This window comes from Delphinapterus leucas, chromosome 2, assembly GCF_059928025.1.
Source record: "Delphinapterus leucas isolate spDelLeu-1000000601 "Yukka" chromosome 2, BTC_Dleu_Yukka2, whole genome shotgun sequence".
Lineage (NCBI taxonomy): Eukaryota > Metazoa > Chordata > Mammalia > Artiodactyla > Monodontidae > Delphinapterus > Delphinapterus leucas.
This window is the reverse complement of record NC_143130.1, coordinates 171,516,688-171,533,524: the sequence shown is the minus strand read 5'-3', so window position 1 is coordinate 171,533,524 and position 16,837 is coordinate 171,516,688. Positions and strand designations below refer to the sequence as shown.

The 16,837-nt window shown below is 50.5% G+C and overlaps 1 protein-coding gene across 1 annotated transcript; it reads right to left on the bottom strand.

The window, feature by feature from the left end:
- Positions 1-7,341: 7,341 nt before the first annotated feature.
- On the bottom strand, positions 7,342-14,066 carry LOC111176118 (serpin A3-8-like). Its single transcript, XM_030761925.2, is given in 5 exon segments — positions 7,342-7,536; positions 8,592-8,742; positions 11,304-11,442; positions 11,445-11,576; positions 13,261-14,066. Coding segments are annotated over 5 exon segments (1,263 nt in total). The 5' UTR covers positions 13,907-14,066.
- Between the last annotated feature and the right edge of the window lie 2,771 nt (positions 14,067-16,837).

Below are 16,837 nucleotides of genomic sequence, written 5' to 3'. Positions count from 1 at the left end.
GGATAGAAAACCCAGAGAGAAATCCACGTACATATGGTCACCTTTTCTTTGATAAAGGCGGCAAGAATGGACAATGGAGAAAAGACAGCCTCTTCAGTAAGTGGAGCTGGGAATACAGGACAGCCACATGTAAAAGAATGAAATTAGAACACTCCCTAAAACCATCCACAAAAATAAACTCAAAATGGATTAAAGACCTAAATGTAAGGCCAGACACTATCAAACTCTTAGAGGAAAACATAGGCAGAACACTCTATGTCATAAATCACAGCAAGATCCTTTTTGACCCACATCCTGGAGAAATGGAAATAAAAACAAAAATAAACTAATGGGACCTAAGGAAACTTAAAAGCTTTTACACAGCAAAGGAAACAATAAACAAAATGAAAAGGCAACGCTCAGAATGGGAGAAAATGTTTGCAAACGAAGCAACTGACAAAGGATTAATCTCCAAAATATACAAGCAGCTCATGCAGCCCAATACCAACAAAACAAACAACCCAATCCAAAAATGAGCAGAAGACCTAAATAGACATTTCTCCAAAGAAGACATACAGATTGCCAACAAACACATGAAAGGATGCTCAACATCACTGATCATTAGAAAATGCAAATCAAAACCACAATGAGGTATCACCTCACACCAGTCAGAATGGCCATCAACAAAGAATCTACAAACATTTAATGCTGGAGAGGATGAGGATAAAAGGGAACCCACTTGCACTGCTGGTGGGAATGTAAATTGATATAGCCACTATGGAGAACAGTATGGAGGTTCCTTAAAAAACTAGAAATAGAACTACCATACGACCCAGCAATTCCACTACTGGGCATATACCCTGAGAAAACCATAATTCAAAAAGTCATGTACCATGATGTTCATTGCAGCTCTATTTACAGTAGCCAGGACATGGAAGCAACCTAAGTGTCCATCGACAGATGAATGGATAAAGAAGTTGTGGCACATATATACAATGGAATATTACTCAGCCATAAAAGGAAACAGAATTGAGTTATTTGTAGTGAGGTGGATGGACCTAGAGTCTGTCATAAAGAGTGAAGTAAGTCAGGAAGAGAGAAATACCATATGCTAACACATATATATGGAATCTAAAAAAAAAAAATGCTTCTGAAGAACCTAGGGGCAGAACAGGGATAAAGACGCAGACATAGAGAATGGACTTGAGGACATGAGGAGGGGGAAGGGTAAGCTGGGACGAAGTGAGAGAGTGACATGGACATATGTACGCTACCAAATGTAAAATAGATAGCTAGTGGGAAGCAGATGCATAGCAGAGGGATATCAGCTTGGTGCTTTGTGTCCACCTAGAGGGGTGGGATAGGGAGGGTGGGAGGGAGACGCAAGAGGGAGGAGATATGGGGATATATGTATATGTATATGTATAGCTGATTCACTTTGTTATACAGCAGAAACTAACACACCATTGTAAAACAATTATACTCCAATAAAGATGTTAAAAAAAAATTTCCTACTGAACTTCAGATTCACAGAGCCCATGATGTATTGGACTTCTCTTCATATACAACCTACAGTCATCTTAAACTTCACATGTCCAAATCAAAGCTTATCATCTTCCTGCAAAAAATGTTATTCATTTTGTAATCCTTAACTCACAGAACAATGTGGGAATTCCAGTTTCCCAAGCCTCCAGCCCAGCAACCTGGGGGTCATCTTTGATTTCTTCCTGTCCTCTTCACAACCAACCACTAATTCCTGTCGATTATATATGTTAACATTTCTCCAATTTGTCTCCTTTTCTCTACCCATCTTCCCAATTCCTTGGCTCAGACTAGAAAAGCTGGTCTTTCTGTTTCTCCTCTTCTTATCCAACCCACACCCTACCCCCCATCCATCTTCCCCTCCTCAGCCAGGGTGATCTTTCCAAAGGGTAATCTCATCAATACATTACCTGTTTATAATATTTCACCGTTACCCACCTCTTTGAATAATCTAACATCATGGTGGGTGATGCCAATAAGACGACCACATAAACATCCCCTGACTGTACCCCCAGCCTGCAACAACAATAATTTGGCGTCCATCAGGCTGTGGGATCCAGCACCATACACAAGGGACCTGGGAGGAATCTTGCCCTCCTGTGTGTCAGGTAATATTCATTCAGACCTCAGTCCCAGCTGTGGACCCTGAAGTGACCTGTCAACTGGCTTCAGTCCCTCTTGACTGTGGTCTGGGATCCCCTGGAGAACACTGACTTAGAATATTATCCACAGCCAAGAGAGCCTTGTGAATGTCCGTGAGTCTGGTGGAGAAGTTCCAGTTCACCCTGGAACAGAAACAAATTCTAAGTTTGGATGCACCCGAGAGAGTAAGAGGAACAGTTTGACTTACCCGTCACCGCTCTCCCAAGACAGCACAGCTTGATGCCCAGAGAGCCCTTCTCAGCCCGTGGTTTCTCCCACTGGGGAAAGTAAGAGCATGTGAGTGATTGCCTACCTTCCCCACCCCTGTGGAATGCTGCCAAAGAAGCCCACTTCTCTCTTGTGTCATCCAGAGTACTGAGTCCTGAGCTGCTCCACCTGGGAGCAGTGAGGGGTTGGAATAACAGCAAGCAGGGCTTGGAACATATCACAGGGTTGTGTAGGCTACAAACTGTGTCACAGACTCCATCAGGATGCCCACAAGCCACTGGTAAGCCTTACCCATGAATCCCCCCAGCTTTTCTACAAGGTACCCGCAGTGCTCTGCATGCCCCACTCATACCCCACGGCCAGCTTCCTGTGCGCACTCCCAGTGGCAGCAAGAGTGAGCTTTTTGGAAGAGTTTGAGAAGGATCGGTGTTAATTCTTCTTTGAATGTTTGGTAGAATTTGTTACTGAAACCATCTGGTCCTGGGCTTTGCTTTGTTGGGAGATTTTTGATCATTGCTTCAATTTCCATAATTATATTGATCAATTTAGATTTTCTACTTCTTCATCATTCAGTCTTGGTAGATTGTATGTTTCTAGGAATGTATCCATTTCTTCTAGGTTATCCAAAATGTTGGCATATACTTGTTTATACTAGTCTCTTATAATCCTTTGTGTTTCTGTAGTATCAGTTGTAAAGTCTGTCTTTCAATTCTTGTTTTATTTATTTAAGTCTGCTCTCTTTTTTTCCTTAGACTAGCTAAAGTTTTGTCAATTTTGTTCATCTTTTCAAAGAAGCAGCTCTTAGTTTCATTGATCTTTTCTGTTGTTTTTCTGGTCTCTGTTTCATTTTTTTCTGCTCTTTGTTTTCTCCTTTCTGTTAACTTTGGCTTAGTGTGTTCTTTTTCTAGTTCCTTAGGTGTAAAGTTACGTTGTTTATTTTGGATATTAACTCCTTATCATCTATCTGATAAGGAGTTAATATCTAAAATATATAATGAATCCAAAAAACTTAATAACAATAAAATAAATAATCTGATTTTTAAAAGGGCAGACCTGAATAGACATTTTTCTACAGAAGACGTACAAAAGGGCAACAGGTACATGAAGAGAGGTTCAACATCACTAATCATCAGGAAAATACAAATCAAAACCACAATGAAGTGTCACTTCACACCTGTTAGAATGGCTATAATGAAAAAGAAAACAGATTAACAAGTGTTGTCCAGGCTGTGGAGAAATGGGAACACTTGTATACTGTTAGTGGGATATAAACCAGAAGAGCCACCATAGAAAACATTGCAGAGATTCCTCAAAAAATTAAAAATAGATTTTCCACAATGATCCAGAACTTCTACTTCTGGATATATATCCAGAGGAAGTGACATCACGACCTCAAAAAGATATCTGCGTTCCCATGTTGATTTCAGTATTATTCACAATAACCAAGTTATGGAAACAACCTAAGTATCTGTTTAAGTGTGAATGGATAAAGGAAATGGTACATACATGGATGGATAGATGCTTGGATGGGTGGATGCATGGATGGATGGGTGGATGGATAGAGATAGAGATATAGATATAGATATATATGAGCATTATTCAGTCATAAGAAAGAAGGAAATCTTGGCATTTGCTACATCATGGGTGGAACTTGACAGCATTATGCCAGGTAAAATAAGTCAGACAGAAAGAGACAAATACTGTAGGATATCACTTATATATGAAATAAAAGAAACAAACTCATAAAAGCAGAGAGTAGAATGTTGGTTGCAAAAAGCTGAGGAGTGGTGAAATGAGGAGATGTTAGCCAAAGGGTAGAAATTTCCAGTTGGAAGCTGAGTAAATTTTGGGATCTAGTGTACAGCATGGTAACCACAGTTAACAATATTGTATTTATACTTGAAAGTTGCTGAGAGAGTAGCTCTTAAATATACTTACCACACACAAAAATGATAATTATGTAGGGAGATGGAAGTATTAAGTGACCTTATTCATAAGATATAAGTATATGAAGTCACTGCTTTGTATACAATAAGCTTACACAATGTTACAGGTCCATTACATCTCAATAAAGCTGGAAAAGAAAGAAAATTATTGACATGCTTTACAAGACATGGTCTTGTCTCTGTTGGTCCCCTGAGTTCAGGAGGTACCCAAATTTCCCCCAGACTCTGTGATCCAGACCATAGGATCTTCTTCTGCTCCAGGAACACAGCACACTCTCTCTTCTTTACTGACAGCAAGTCTCCTCCTCCTGTCTGTCTTCTCTGTACAGGACATAGCATTTGAAGACAGTGCTTCCAGGAGGCCAAACTCAACTTCCCCAGCCTGGGCTCAATCCTGAACTCACCAGCTATCTGTGTGTGCCCATCAGAGTGGCTGCCGCATCCACATTCACCGTCTCCTTCCCATCAGGCTGTGGGCTCTATGGAGGCAAATTCCAGCTCGACCTTCTCTACCCAGAATGTCCAGCACCAGCCCAGTGCCTGCACGTGGAGGGCTTTAGATGTTGGCAGAATGACAGAGACCGAAGACATGTCCTTTCTTGTGTTGGTGCCTTTTCAGCCCTGGATTCCTTTCTGGTTAGTGATGGAGGGAATGGATGACACAGGAACCAGGGAGTCGTTGCAGGTGGTCAGTATCGGGAGGCCCATCAAGTCCAACAGTAGGCGACCAGCAGGTAGGTGACCTTTTGGTCCCATGGGAAGGAGAAGAGGGACGCTAAGCCCGAGGCTCAAAGATCTGGAGCCCAGGTGCCCCCTCAGAGGAGGGCTCAGCCTTTCTCCAGTAACATCCAGACCCAGATGAGGATGAGCCCTGGGCTGAGGCACAAGCTCCTTGCACACCTGGACCCAGGGCAGGAGGGATGCAGCCCTGAGCCTCCTCCAGGGCGATGCTAGGCAGGCCCAGCCAAGGGGCAAACAGCCACGAGCACCTAGGTTCAAGCAGGTGAGAAGTTAATTCACACAAAAAGACTCTCTCAGAATGTTTGTACTGCCTCTGGAACCATCGGACTCAGGAGAAACATTTCAGTGACTTCCTGTCTTCTTACACATGTTCATGCATGTACACACACACACACACACACACACAGAGTCTATCATTGATTCCACGGAACCACGCACCTGGGGTCCGAACCCAAAGGTGTCCCCTTCCTGCTCCTCCTGCGGGGGGTCCTTCCTCAGGGGATGCTCTGTCATCACCCAGGAGTCAAACCCAGATGCCCCCTTTTACTGCCATCTCCCTACATCCACTCACAGAAACATCGGTTCTCCTCCCAGCCTTCCACTCATCCCTGCTCTTCTGCTCCAGCTGGACCCACTTTGGCCCCATTTCCTGCAACATCCCCTTTAATGTCCAGCCTGCATCCCTGTCCTGGCCCTGAATTGCTTCTCTACACGTCAGCTGGAGTCATTTTTCTACTATGCCAATCTGCTCAGAGAGACCCTCTGTTCAAATTCCCTTAAAGCTGCCCAGGGGTCTATGGAAACTTTCCAGACTCCTTACTGAGCTGCCAGGCCCCCAGTGCTCCAGTGGCTCCATCATGGCCCCATCCTCTCTACAGCCCCTCTTCTTTCTGTTCCAGTCCTGTTCAATTTCTTTCCCTTTCTTGAAAATATTCCCCTCACTTTTTCTTCCACTGCGAACATTCTCCTCTGTTCATCCACAACCTTCTACACTTCCTGGGCTGGCAGCATTGAAATCCCTTCCTCCAGGAAGCCTTCCCTGACTTCCCACTGAGTTTGGTCCTCTCCTCTCAGCCTCCAGTCCTTTGTTCATCACCCATCTTGCCCATTATATCCTAAGTCCCGTGAGGGCCATGGCTGTGAAAATCTTTATGGGCAGAATGGCTTTGTGGTTTGGAGTGTTCCTCTGACACTCATCAGGTTGCGATAACAACCTGCCTGCAATGATTTTTAGCTGTGTGGCCCTGGGGGAAATGACTGAACCTCTCTGATGCTCAGTTTCCTCATTGGTAAAACGGAATGAGTAACAGCAAGTATCTCATGTGATCATCTCAAGGAGTAGATGTGTTATTCCAGGTAGAGGTCTGAGCAGGCTGCCTGGCAGAGAGATCTCAACCCTTCTGTTGTAGGTGACGTCATCATTATTGCCTGGAGCTCTTCTCCCTAGAGATGACACAGCCCCCTGTCACATCAGGGGGATGAAGGGCTGTGTGTTTGCTGCTCTTTCATTCCCAGGACCCCGCTTCTGGCTGCTGAGGGAGATCCTCTGTCAGGGGAGTATGTGGAACTCGTCGGGTGCTGGAGGAGCTCAGCTGGGAACCTGGAAGTAGTTGGTCTCCCAGGTTGAGGTGCTGGGGGGCAGCAAGGGAGATCCTGGGGGGAAGCCCAGCCCAGCTGCAGGAGTGATGGGTCCAGGGGCTGTGCCAGAAGAGGTCAGGTTCTGGAGCCCCTGCAATGTCAGCACGAGGGCACATTGGGCCCTGGGGAGGGAGGAGTGAACCTGGACCTGGGACCAGAGCCCCCGGAAGTGGGCATCAGGCAGCAGGGGCCCCTCCCAGCCCTGGGCCTGAGGTCCAGTGGGCTTGGTCACAGGCACAAAGCCTGCTTCTGGGTCGGCTGGTGAGGCTGAGGCCGAGGGGCCCAGAGTCTGGCTTGGGCTGAGCGAGTGTGGGAGGTCGGGGGGCTTGGCCTCGGGGCCCAGGCTGCCCATGGCATGGGATCACGCAGGTAAGGGTGGAGACACACAGGAAAGAGTCCAGTCCAAGGAAGGTGGCTTATTGCTTTCGTAGGGCTCGGAGCCTCTTACTGACCAAGGCACAGACTCCCTGTGCATGTGGAGCCTCCAGCAGAGTCACTGTCACCTTCCCAAGGGTGAGCAGGTGGGAACAGGCAGGGGGCTCCTCGGTGCACAGGGGCCAGGCTGCTCCCAGGGACCAGGGCTACTAGCTACTTAGCGAGGGGACCCGCCACTCAGAGGGGAGGCCTAGGCTTGACTGGGTTTGGTGACTTACCCCAAAAAGATGATGCTCTGAGTATCTTTGTGAATTACGGAAATCAGAAAGGGCCTGCCAAAACTAGCAATGAACGCTTGTAAGGTTGAAGTCACCATCTTGATTCCAGTGGCAGCAGCTCCTTCCGTGCCTTCCTCGCCCACATCAAGCATGGCCTGGTGGACCACCTGTGGGGACCCCAGAGCATCACCCACTGGACACAGGGGAGTAGGATGTGAGCAGCTGCCTGACCCCCACTAAGGGGACTGGCATTCATTCACCCGATGCTGTCTGTCACCGTGCTGTCAACCTGTTCAATTTGTTTGTCCTCGCAACAAACTCTCAGCTGGCTTGCAGTCATGATGCACAGATGTGCAAAGTGAGGCTGCGAGTGCTGGGCCCAGGGTCAGAGAGGCAAAGAGCAGGGGTTCCCTGATTTGGATCCCTCTCTGTCTGAGTCCAGAGACTGTGATGCCCCCCTAGTGTAGGGGGAGGGGCAAGACAATATATTTTTCTTACAGGCAACTGTCCACAGTCCCTCCATGTCGAAGCAGCAGATGGGTGGGCACTGCTTTTGCTCCTCTCCTGCCCCAGTGGAAATGTCCCTGAGCCCTCGGCTACTTTGTGTAGGATATGGCTTCCCATCCCTGGACCCCGCAGGCCCCTTGGCACATGCACCTCCTTTACCCGGTCCTTTGGCAGGTGGGGTGCAGGGGAGACTGCAGGGCTGCCCAGCCTCCCCCATTCACTCTGACTTCTCTGCTTCTAGGATTGCGGTACCAGGGCCTCTGGTATTCTTGCGTTGTGCTCTTAGTGTATTTCCATCACGATGGCCCTGTAGCCATTGTTAGTACCTATAACCTCTTACCTGCTCTGCTAGACTCTGCATGCTGGCTAAGAACTATCACCCTCATTTACAGATGAAAACACTGAGGGGTACGAGATTTTAAGTATTTGACTCGATAGGCAGTGAAGAGTAGAGCTTGGCATGGGGTCCACTGCTGATTTCAGATCTTTCCCAGTGATAGACTTCTGGGTCACATTAGATTTCAGGGAAAGTGGGGACAGCTCCCCACCACGATTGTAACCCAGCTCTCCTGGGCTTAGGGAGTCCCAGGGGGGATGAGTGAGTTATACGAAATTCAATGAATTTGAAAATTCAAAATTAGCCAAACATCTACCTGTCTGTCACCATTCAAGCTCCTATAAGAAGGATGAATTGTCCAAAGTTTTAAAGACTCACCTCGGAAACCCCCAGCTTGTTGACCTCTGTGATTCCTGACAGGTCAGACTTGTGGTTGAAGACTTTCTTAATACCCAGCTGGGAAAGTATGTTTCTCAGCTTATAGTCGCTGGAGATGGAAAACCTTGGCAAGTTGAGTTCATCTATCCGTCTAGGAAATGAGGAAAACAAACTTGAACTTCTGCTTGACTCAGAGCCCTCCTTTTCCCACCTCACAGCTTGGTCTTCTGTGGTTTCCACTCCAGCTACCCCTTTCTCCCTGGAATAAGGACTCCTTTCCTCAGTTTCTAGACCCCTCGGGGTAATTCTCCTTAATTCGTTAATTATCCATCATGTCGGCAGGTATCTAACGTGCTGGGCAGTGCACAAGGGCTGGGGCTGGGGCGATGCCCACATCTGGCCCTGCTTCTCCCTGTAAACCCGTAGGGCACGGGAAACACCCTCCTCCAACAGGGATTCCACAGCTTCCGGGAGACTGTGCTGGGGCGGCTGCTCCATGGGCACCAGGAAGGCTTCCTGCAGGAGGTGGCATGGACCCTGAGTCTCGGAGGAGGGGACGGAGCTGACTGGGCGAAGAGGAGTCCAGGAGGCAGGAGGATGCACTTGCAGGAAAGAGGGAAGAAAGAAGGGCTGCCCCACAGCACAGAGGCAGCCTGAGTGCGGGCAGTGGGGAGGGGAGGGGCCGGGAAGGGGCTTGTGCGGGATGTGGAGGGCTGGGGACTGCATTCAAGGGCCTTGGGGACCTGAATCAACCAATCCAACATCTCTATCTTGTCTTCCCAGTGAGCTCCTTGAGGGCAGGGATGCAGCTGCTTCTGAGCAGAGGCGGCAGCAGGTTCCTGGAGCAACAGATGCCTCCTCTCTCTCTGTCTCTATTTCCCTTAAGACTCTTGTCATGGCGTCAGCTCTTACAGATGCCAAATACGAGGAGGCTGTGGCTCCCATTAAACTTTGAGTGCCTTGGGAGCAGGGAGGTACCTATTCCTCCTCATAGGCCATCTTTCCTCCCTCCCTCCCTCCCTCCCCCCTCCTTTATCCATTCATTCAACAGATTCTTAGTGGGCGCCCTCCATGGGCCAGGGGCGTGTAGATGCTGGTTCCCCCAGTGCTGGTAAATCAAAGATGTCTGATGAATATTCTACCCATTTACAACTATTCACTGAGCCCCCGCCCTGTGGTAGCTCTTGGTACTGGAGGAAGGAAAGGGTTGGGAAGGGAGTACATGCAGGGGGAGGGTGGGTCCCGTGTCCTGGAGTCTCCTGGGATCTGCAGTGAGGAGGGGCTGAGAGTCAGGCAGCCCCAAGGCGCCCGGTCCCCTGGACAGGGGTTGGGGAAGGGACTGCAGCCTCAATGTCACGTCTAGGCAGGTCTCTCATTCTTTGCGGTTTATAACGTACTTCCCACACCCGCTGCCCCTAGGATCTGCATAGCTGCCCACAAGCTTCCCTATCTCCCCCGCAGCAGACACTGCGCCCACAAGTGCCTCTCCCTCTGCCGTCCCCCTTGTTATTGGTCTCCTGAATTCCACATCCTGGCCTGTGTGTCTGCGCTCAGTTTATCCAGAGCCCGACCCCTTCCACCCTTCCTGGTTCCTCCTGGTGCATCCCCAGCGGCTCCCCTGGGTGAGTGCACTGGGCGCCCGGCTGGCCTCCCTGCCTCCATGCTGGTCCTCGGCTGTCTGTCCTCCACTGGATGACCTGGGTGATCCGTTTAAAACATGACTCAGATCGTTCACTCTTTGGCCCAAAACCTTGTGATGAGTCTCTATTTCCCTTAGAGGGGGGCGCGTCGAGGGGTCTGCAAGGCTCCAAGTGACCTGAATCCCCCCTGGGGTCCTGACCTCTCCCAACTTTCCCTCTCACTCCCTCTGCTCTGCTGCTCTGGCCTCACTAACTCTCAACCACACCAGGCTCCCTCCTGTCTAAACAGGTTTTGCACTGGCTGTTCCCTCAGCCAGGAATGCTTTTCCCCACCATATGCACATGGCTCAATCCCTCATCTCAAACATCACCTAAGGGCCACCCTGCTTACAATCACAAGCTACTTGCGGGTCCCATTTTTTTCAAGATTTTACTGTGCTTTACTATCCCCACCTCCCCATTTCTCCCCTCTCAAAGTACCAAATAATTTACTATATTTATTTCCTGTCTGTCTCCTCCAACTACAAAGTAAGCGCCATTAGGGCAGGGAATTTACTGTTTTATTCGCTGACCTACCCTCAGAGTCTAAATTAGTCCCTCAGACATAGCTTGATCTTAATTAATTCATTCAATCAGTGCTGAATGGTTGAATGAATAAATGAGTGAATTAATGTTTAGCCCGTGCAAAGCTGATGCTCACGTCTGTCTCACCTGAGCCCCCAACTGATCCCAGTCCCATCTGCCCCCCTCCACCTGCAAAAGATGGGGCCACGGAGAGAACAGCGTGAGTGTCCTGGGGTTGTGTGAAGATCCTCATGACTCAGCGCATGTCAGTGTCAGAGGAACCCTCAGCCCCGCCCCCTCTGATGTCATCATCTTAGAGAAGGAACAGCTCAGGCCCAGAGCCACGCAGGCAGCCAAGGGCAAGGTCACCCCTGGATGGGCCCTCCCACCTCTGCCCCCGCCCCTGGACATTACTGAGGCCCGGGGGCTGCGGGTCCGGAGTCCTGGAAGAGGGGGAAGGGCCGAGAAGGCAGGTGGGCCCACAGCTCCGGGTCCTGGGGACAGTCACCTGGGCTGCAGGGAGTCTCTCCACCTCCTCAGCGTCTCTGGGAGCAGCTTGGCCTCCAGGTCGTGCATTTTGCCCTCGTCAGGGAGGATGAAGGGCGCGCTGCCGTCGCTGGTGCACCTGAGCTCCACCGCGGTGCAGGCAGCTCCTCATCCCGGAAGTAAGGCGTTTCCAGGCCCCCAGTGGTCATCATGGGCACCTCCACTGTCCTGTTCTCGTTCACGTGGAACTCTGACTTATAAGTATGGCTGGGATCAAAGGGCTTCTTCCACTGGGCTAGAGGTGGAGGGACAGGTGAGGGGTCTGTGGTGCAAGGGCTGCAGGCGTCTCACTCCTCTGCCCTGGTCCCTGAGCGGGGGAGACCCTCCCCACACCAGCAGCCCCCCACGTGCCTCTAGGGATGGCCCTGCTAGGTTTGCACATATACCTGGGCAGGTGGGTAGGCCCTTGGGGATGGGGGTGAGCCCACAGGTCTGGATTGGGAAGGGGGACATGAAACAAACCTGGTTAATTGTGCTACATGAGAAACCAACAGGAACAGGACAGGGCAAGGGAGAGATGGGGTGAGGCTGGGACTGTGGAGAAATGGGAGCTCCTGGTCCTTAAAGGGAACAGTGTTAGAGACCAGTGGTTAGTCACCGGCTTTGCAGGGAGGACACATGTCCTCGCAGCCTTGTGAGCCAGGCTGAAGCAGGAGCCACATGGGTACCAGGAGGGCAGGGCGGGGTCAGCAGAGGAGAGGGCTGTGGTCTTCCCACAGGAGGATGGAGCATTCAGTGATGGGGGCTTCTTGGGGAGATTAGGGCCCTGGGGCTTCATGGAGTGTGTATCCACCCCCACTTCCTGCTTTGTTTCCACCCCTGCCTGTGTCCCCAGAGTTAGAGGCAGGAGCAGAGGGAATGCAGGGCTGGCTGGGGTACCCCTGGTGGGGAGATCTGGGAGGAGAAAGTCCTAGACCAGGGCAGGGTTGTAGGAGAGGAAAGCACAGGAGACTGAAAGAATAAACATAGCAGGACAGGCCTGGATTCGTTTTCCAGAGAAATGGGATTCTATGCCTTCATTTACAGAGGAAAACACAGACCCAGGAGGGCTGGCCATGGCTGCAGCCAGGAGCTCCCAGCACAGGGCTAACTTGTCTCCCCAGAGCTAGTGTCTCCTAGGCACGTGACCACCCCCTGACTCAACGGTCATTCCTTCTGTCTTTATCTATGCTGTGTCCCTATTTGCACTGCTGGCTCTATGTGTGAAATCTATCTGCCTTCACTCTGCTCCTTATGAGTTTTCAGGCTGAGGTTTGCAATCTTGAGTTTCTATCAATGGGACTGGGCACTGGGCCAGCTAGAATCTGGGAAAGAGTCTTTGCTGGCTGCTGTCCTCTGAGTCTTCCCTCAGATGATGGCCTTGCCAATTCCACCCTCATAGTCATGAAAGAACACAACTGAAGTTCCTTGTGTTGACCAGGCTGCTCAGAGGCTGTCACACTGTGAAGACGGCCACCAGCCTCACCTCAACCACCAGAGACTAAGTCCCCTTAGACGGAGCCCGTCAGACACAGCCCACGGTGTACACAGCTGAGGCCTTCCTGAGCGTGTCCGAAAGCATCTCATTAGGGAGGAACCTGGAGTTCCCGGCCACCCCGGAGAGAGCTGAGACGAAAACTCCTTCCTTCTGGCAGCCGGGCAAGTTTAAATCAGAATAAAAAGTCTCCCTCTGGCTCAGACAAAGGGTTAGTGGCTCCCCTGCACTTAAGTCCCTCACAGTCAGCTGTGATTTAGAAAACCCCGAAATAGACAAAGCCTATGATCGAGGCAGAGCCTTGGAGCCCAAGCCCCCCTCAGCCAGGAGCAGCCTGCTCTATAATGTTTTACCGAACGACACAGTTGGCAGAGGCTGGACAGAAATAGCCCTGAAGACACAAAACCAAAAGTGTGTTTCCTTCTGAATTAAACAGGGCACCCACCTTTAAAGTAGACGTAATTCACCAGTACCATCACTGTGCTCTGGGGAACATTTTTGAACAGCTCCACAATTTCCCCCTGCGTTTTATTCCTCACATAGTCATTGATGAGCTTCTTGGCAGTGTCGGAATCCCGGAAGTCAGTGGAGAAGGCCTCGGAGGCACACAGCGCCCGGGCATCTTCCCTGAACTTGTCCAGAAGATTCAGCTGCTCCTGGACGAACATGGCGTTGCCCAAGCTCAGCTGCAGCTGGTCGCTGGGTCGGCCGAGCGTCTGCACGAGGTGCTGGAAGCCCTGGTGGATTTCTGTCTCGGGGGTCTCTGTGAGGTTGAACTTGAGGCCTTCCAGGGTCTCCGTCGGGGTGGGTCCACGGGCCCCCAGGGACAGGAAGGCCAAGGTCATGGAGACGCTCAGGGGGGAGAAGATGACGTTCTCATTGGAGGTCTTCAAAGCCAACTGCTTGTAGAGGCTGAAGTCGGTGTTGCTGGAGACGAATGTGTGGTCGTCCACAGGTGCCCCTTTGTGTTGGTCCTCTGGGGTCACATCCTCCAGGTCAAGCCCGCCCCCTGGGAGGCAGTGGACACTGGAGCAGAGCCCAGCCACCAGGAGCCCCAGAGCCAGGAGGGGGGACATTCCCTCTGCCCTCATCTCTGAAAAGCAAAGCTCCTTTAAGTCTCGGTGTGTCCGATGATGTCCCAACGACCACCCAGTGTCCCCACGTGGTCTCTGTTCTCTCTGCCTCTGCTGCTTTGTGACCTCCCAGTTCTAGGCACCCTCCTGGGCTCCCAACATACATGAGGAGGCTTTGGGCTCTCTCTCACCCTCTGAAGCAAGTCTTGTAATTGTTACCAATTTCCCCAATGGAGAAACTGGGCACAGAGAGGGAAAGGGGCTTTTCCAAGGTCATCCAGCAAGGAAGTAGAGGAGCGAGGGTGAGAAGCCTGGGTTGCCTGGCTCCAGTGGGGAGCTGGTGATGGGTGTGAGGTGCTTTCCAGTGAGAACCCATCCCCCTCCTGCTGGGAGAGCAGCCACCGTCAGAGGGGACTAGGCAGCAGGGGCTCCGTTTCCACTATGTCCCCTGTCTGCCCCCCAGGATGGAGCCCTGGACTGAGTCAGAGGACACAGCACCTCTCCCGGCCTCTTGATTGCAAGCGTGTGGCCTTAGGGAGGCACTCTCATCGTGGTGCCGGGTCACAGTGAGGGTTCAGTGAGAGAGGCCACCGCAAGCAGCGGGGCCAGCGCTGGAGCCTAAGTGACCCTGATCAGTGTTGCTGTAAAGAACAAGGAGAGTAGAGTGTTCTTTTCAGCCCCCGGCAGGTGGACACGTGGTGGTTGATTCCACCGTAAGCTTGGAAAAGCCTCCTAGTGGGGAGAAAGCTGGGTGGGCTCAGAGTCCTGGGCAAGGATTTCATTTTGGCCATTTGTGAGTGCTGTGTGTGACAAGCAAGTGACTGAGCCTCAGTTCCCATCTCTGTCCATGTTGAATGGCTCAGGTGACATAAAGTATGAAGGTGCTGGGTTCATAAGAGGAGTTCCAGAGGTGTCATCTCCTCCACATGCCACCCTCTCTAGGACCCTACAAGCCAGAGCTGTGATCCCTGAAGACAGGGGACAGAGGACAGAGCTACTGCATGAAAGTCCGAGAGAGGCTGAGCTCAAAGCTGGAGGCCTCAGCAAACAGGACTGCTTACCTTCAGCCTCTGGCCCCTCATCTCAGAGTTCAGAGGAGAAAGGGCTGCTGGTGGGGAGGGGAGAAGAGAGGAAGAGAGAGAGAAAAGAGGCAGAGGAGGGGGACGAGAGGGGAGAGGAGGGGGGAGTGAAGGGGAGGGAGCTGAGCTGAGGCCAGTGGAAAGGCCTTAGGACAAGCCTGGGGACAGGGGCGATCAATTGCCCCAAGTTTTAGTTTACTCAGGGCCAATGCAGTCGTTTCTTTCAAAAAGAGTTAAACATTTTCCTCCCAAATTATTCCTGGAGAAATAGTGCTTTTGTTATTTGGCTGGATTGGAGAGCTGGCTCTGTTTCTGAGCAGTCTGTCTTTTCAGTTGCTGGACAGACGCACCTTCCTGTCTGTTTGACCGGGGACCCTATAGGGACAGTGGAGCCCAGGAAACTCTCTTAGAGACCCCGCAGCCTCTGCCCAGAGGGACATTGTGCACTAATTCCATCCACCTGGCTCTCTGAGAGCATCACCTGTGCCAGGAAAGGAGACGCACTGCACGGACCTCAGGGAAGTTCTGATCCTGACGGTGGATGCACAGCTGTATGGGATGCACAGCTGGCTTGAATCAGAATCCCACAGAGTCAAAGGCCGAAATGTTCCCAGAAGCCCTGGTAGCATGTCCCTCCCTTTGCAGGATGAAAACTGAGACCCAGAGAGAGAACTGGTCTTCAGACGGGGCAGAACACTCCCAGCATCGGACATAAGTCCCCCCACCTCCCTCCTGCCTCACGTTCCACAGGCCCCGTACAGGGTCCTAGAACCACCGTGGAAAGGGGGTCCCTTTGCTCTCAGTGTGGGAGCATCACGGATTAACTGCCTGGGAGAGCGGGATGTGGGGAGTGGATCCAGAGCCGCTACCTGCCTGGGATGCTGGATTTTCATGGGTGCTGCTCTCTATTTATCCCACAAAGATCTCCTCTCCTGCTTGCGAAATGTCTGCGGGGACAACACAGTGTTCTGTCCTCAGACTGGAAATGGGCAGATGACCATTCCTGGTAACAGGATTTATTACATCTATTTGAACAACCTTGTTACAGAAATCGCTAACTTTTTGTCTCTTAAAAGAAAACTGAAAATAAACAAATAAAAAAAATTTCCCTTGAGAGTGTTTTCTCCTGTTAAGAAAACTCATTTACGTATGTGTGAAAGCTCAGAATATAAAAATAAGAGACATTGAAAAATATTCCTGACTATTGATCTTTAAAAAAATATATTGGTCTTGTTAGTTTTCCCCAAGTTTATGATAACTTCACTGAGGACCACATAAATAACCAGAGAATATAGAGAAGGACATTGGGAAATATTCCCTAGAATTGTGTCACTCTGGGACAGCCCCAACAAACATTATGCTGTGTTTCTTTTATAAGTCACTTTTCTTTGATTTGTGTATGTGTGTGCACCTGTCTGTATGTGATAGGAATGTCCAAACACAAACTCAGATATGTTTTTAATAGGTAACGCGCTTTGTCTACAGCTTTGTCTACAGCTCGATTTACATTCCCAGAGAGGGAGTGTGAGCCTGAAGGCCTCAGTGCTGAGTGTTGAGAGCGCAAGTGCCAGGGTTCTCTGGTCTCTGGCGCCATCTGTCTTTGGAGGCCTGCTGTGTCTGGGCCTTTGTCCTTACCCCTTCGCTACTAGTTCACCCTAAGAGCTGGTTGACCTTCATCCCTGGCCTTGAGGTCTCCTTAGATTTCTCTTTGAGCTAGTCCCAAAGCTCAAGGGAAAATCCTTCCCTTTTACCCCTCTTAGTCACAACCCTCCCTCCATGACAACCCTTGACAGACCTCTGTGACCCCTGGGGGTTCCACCAAGCATAGTTTGGGAACTACTGACTTAGTGGTGAGGGTATGGCTTTAGGC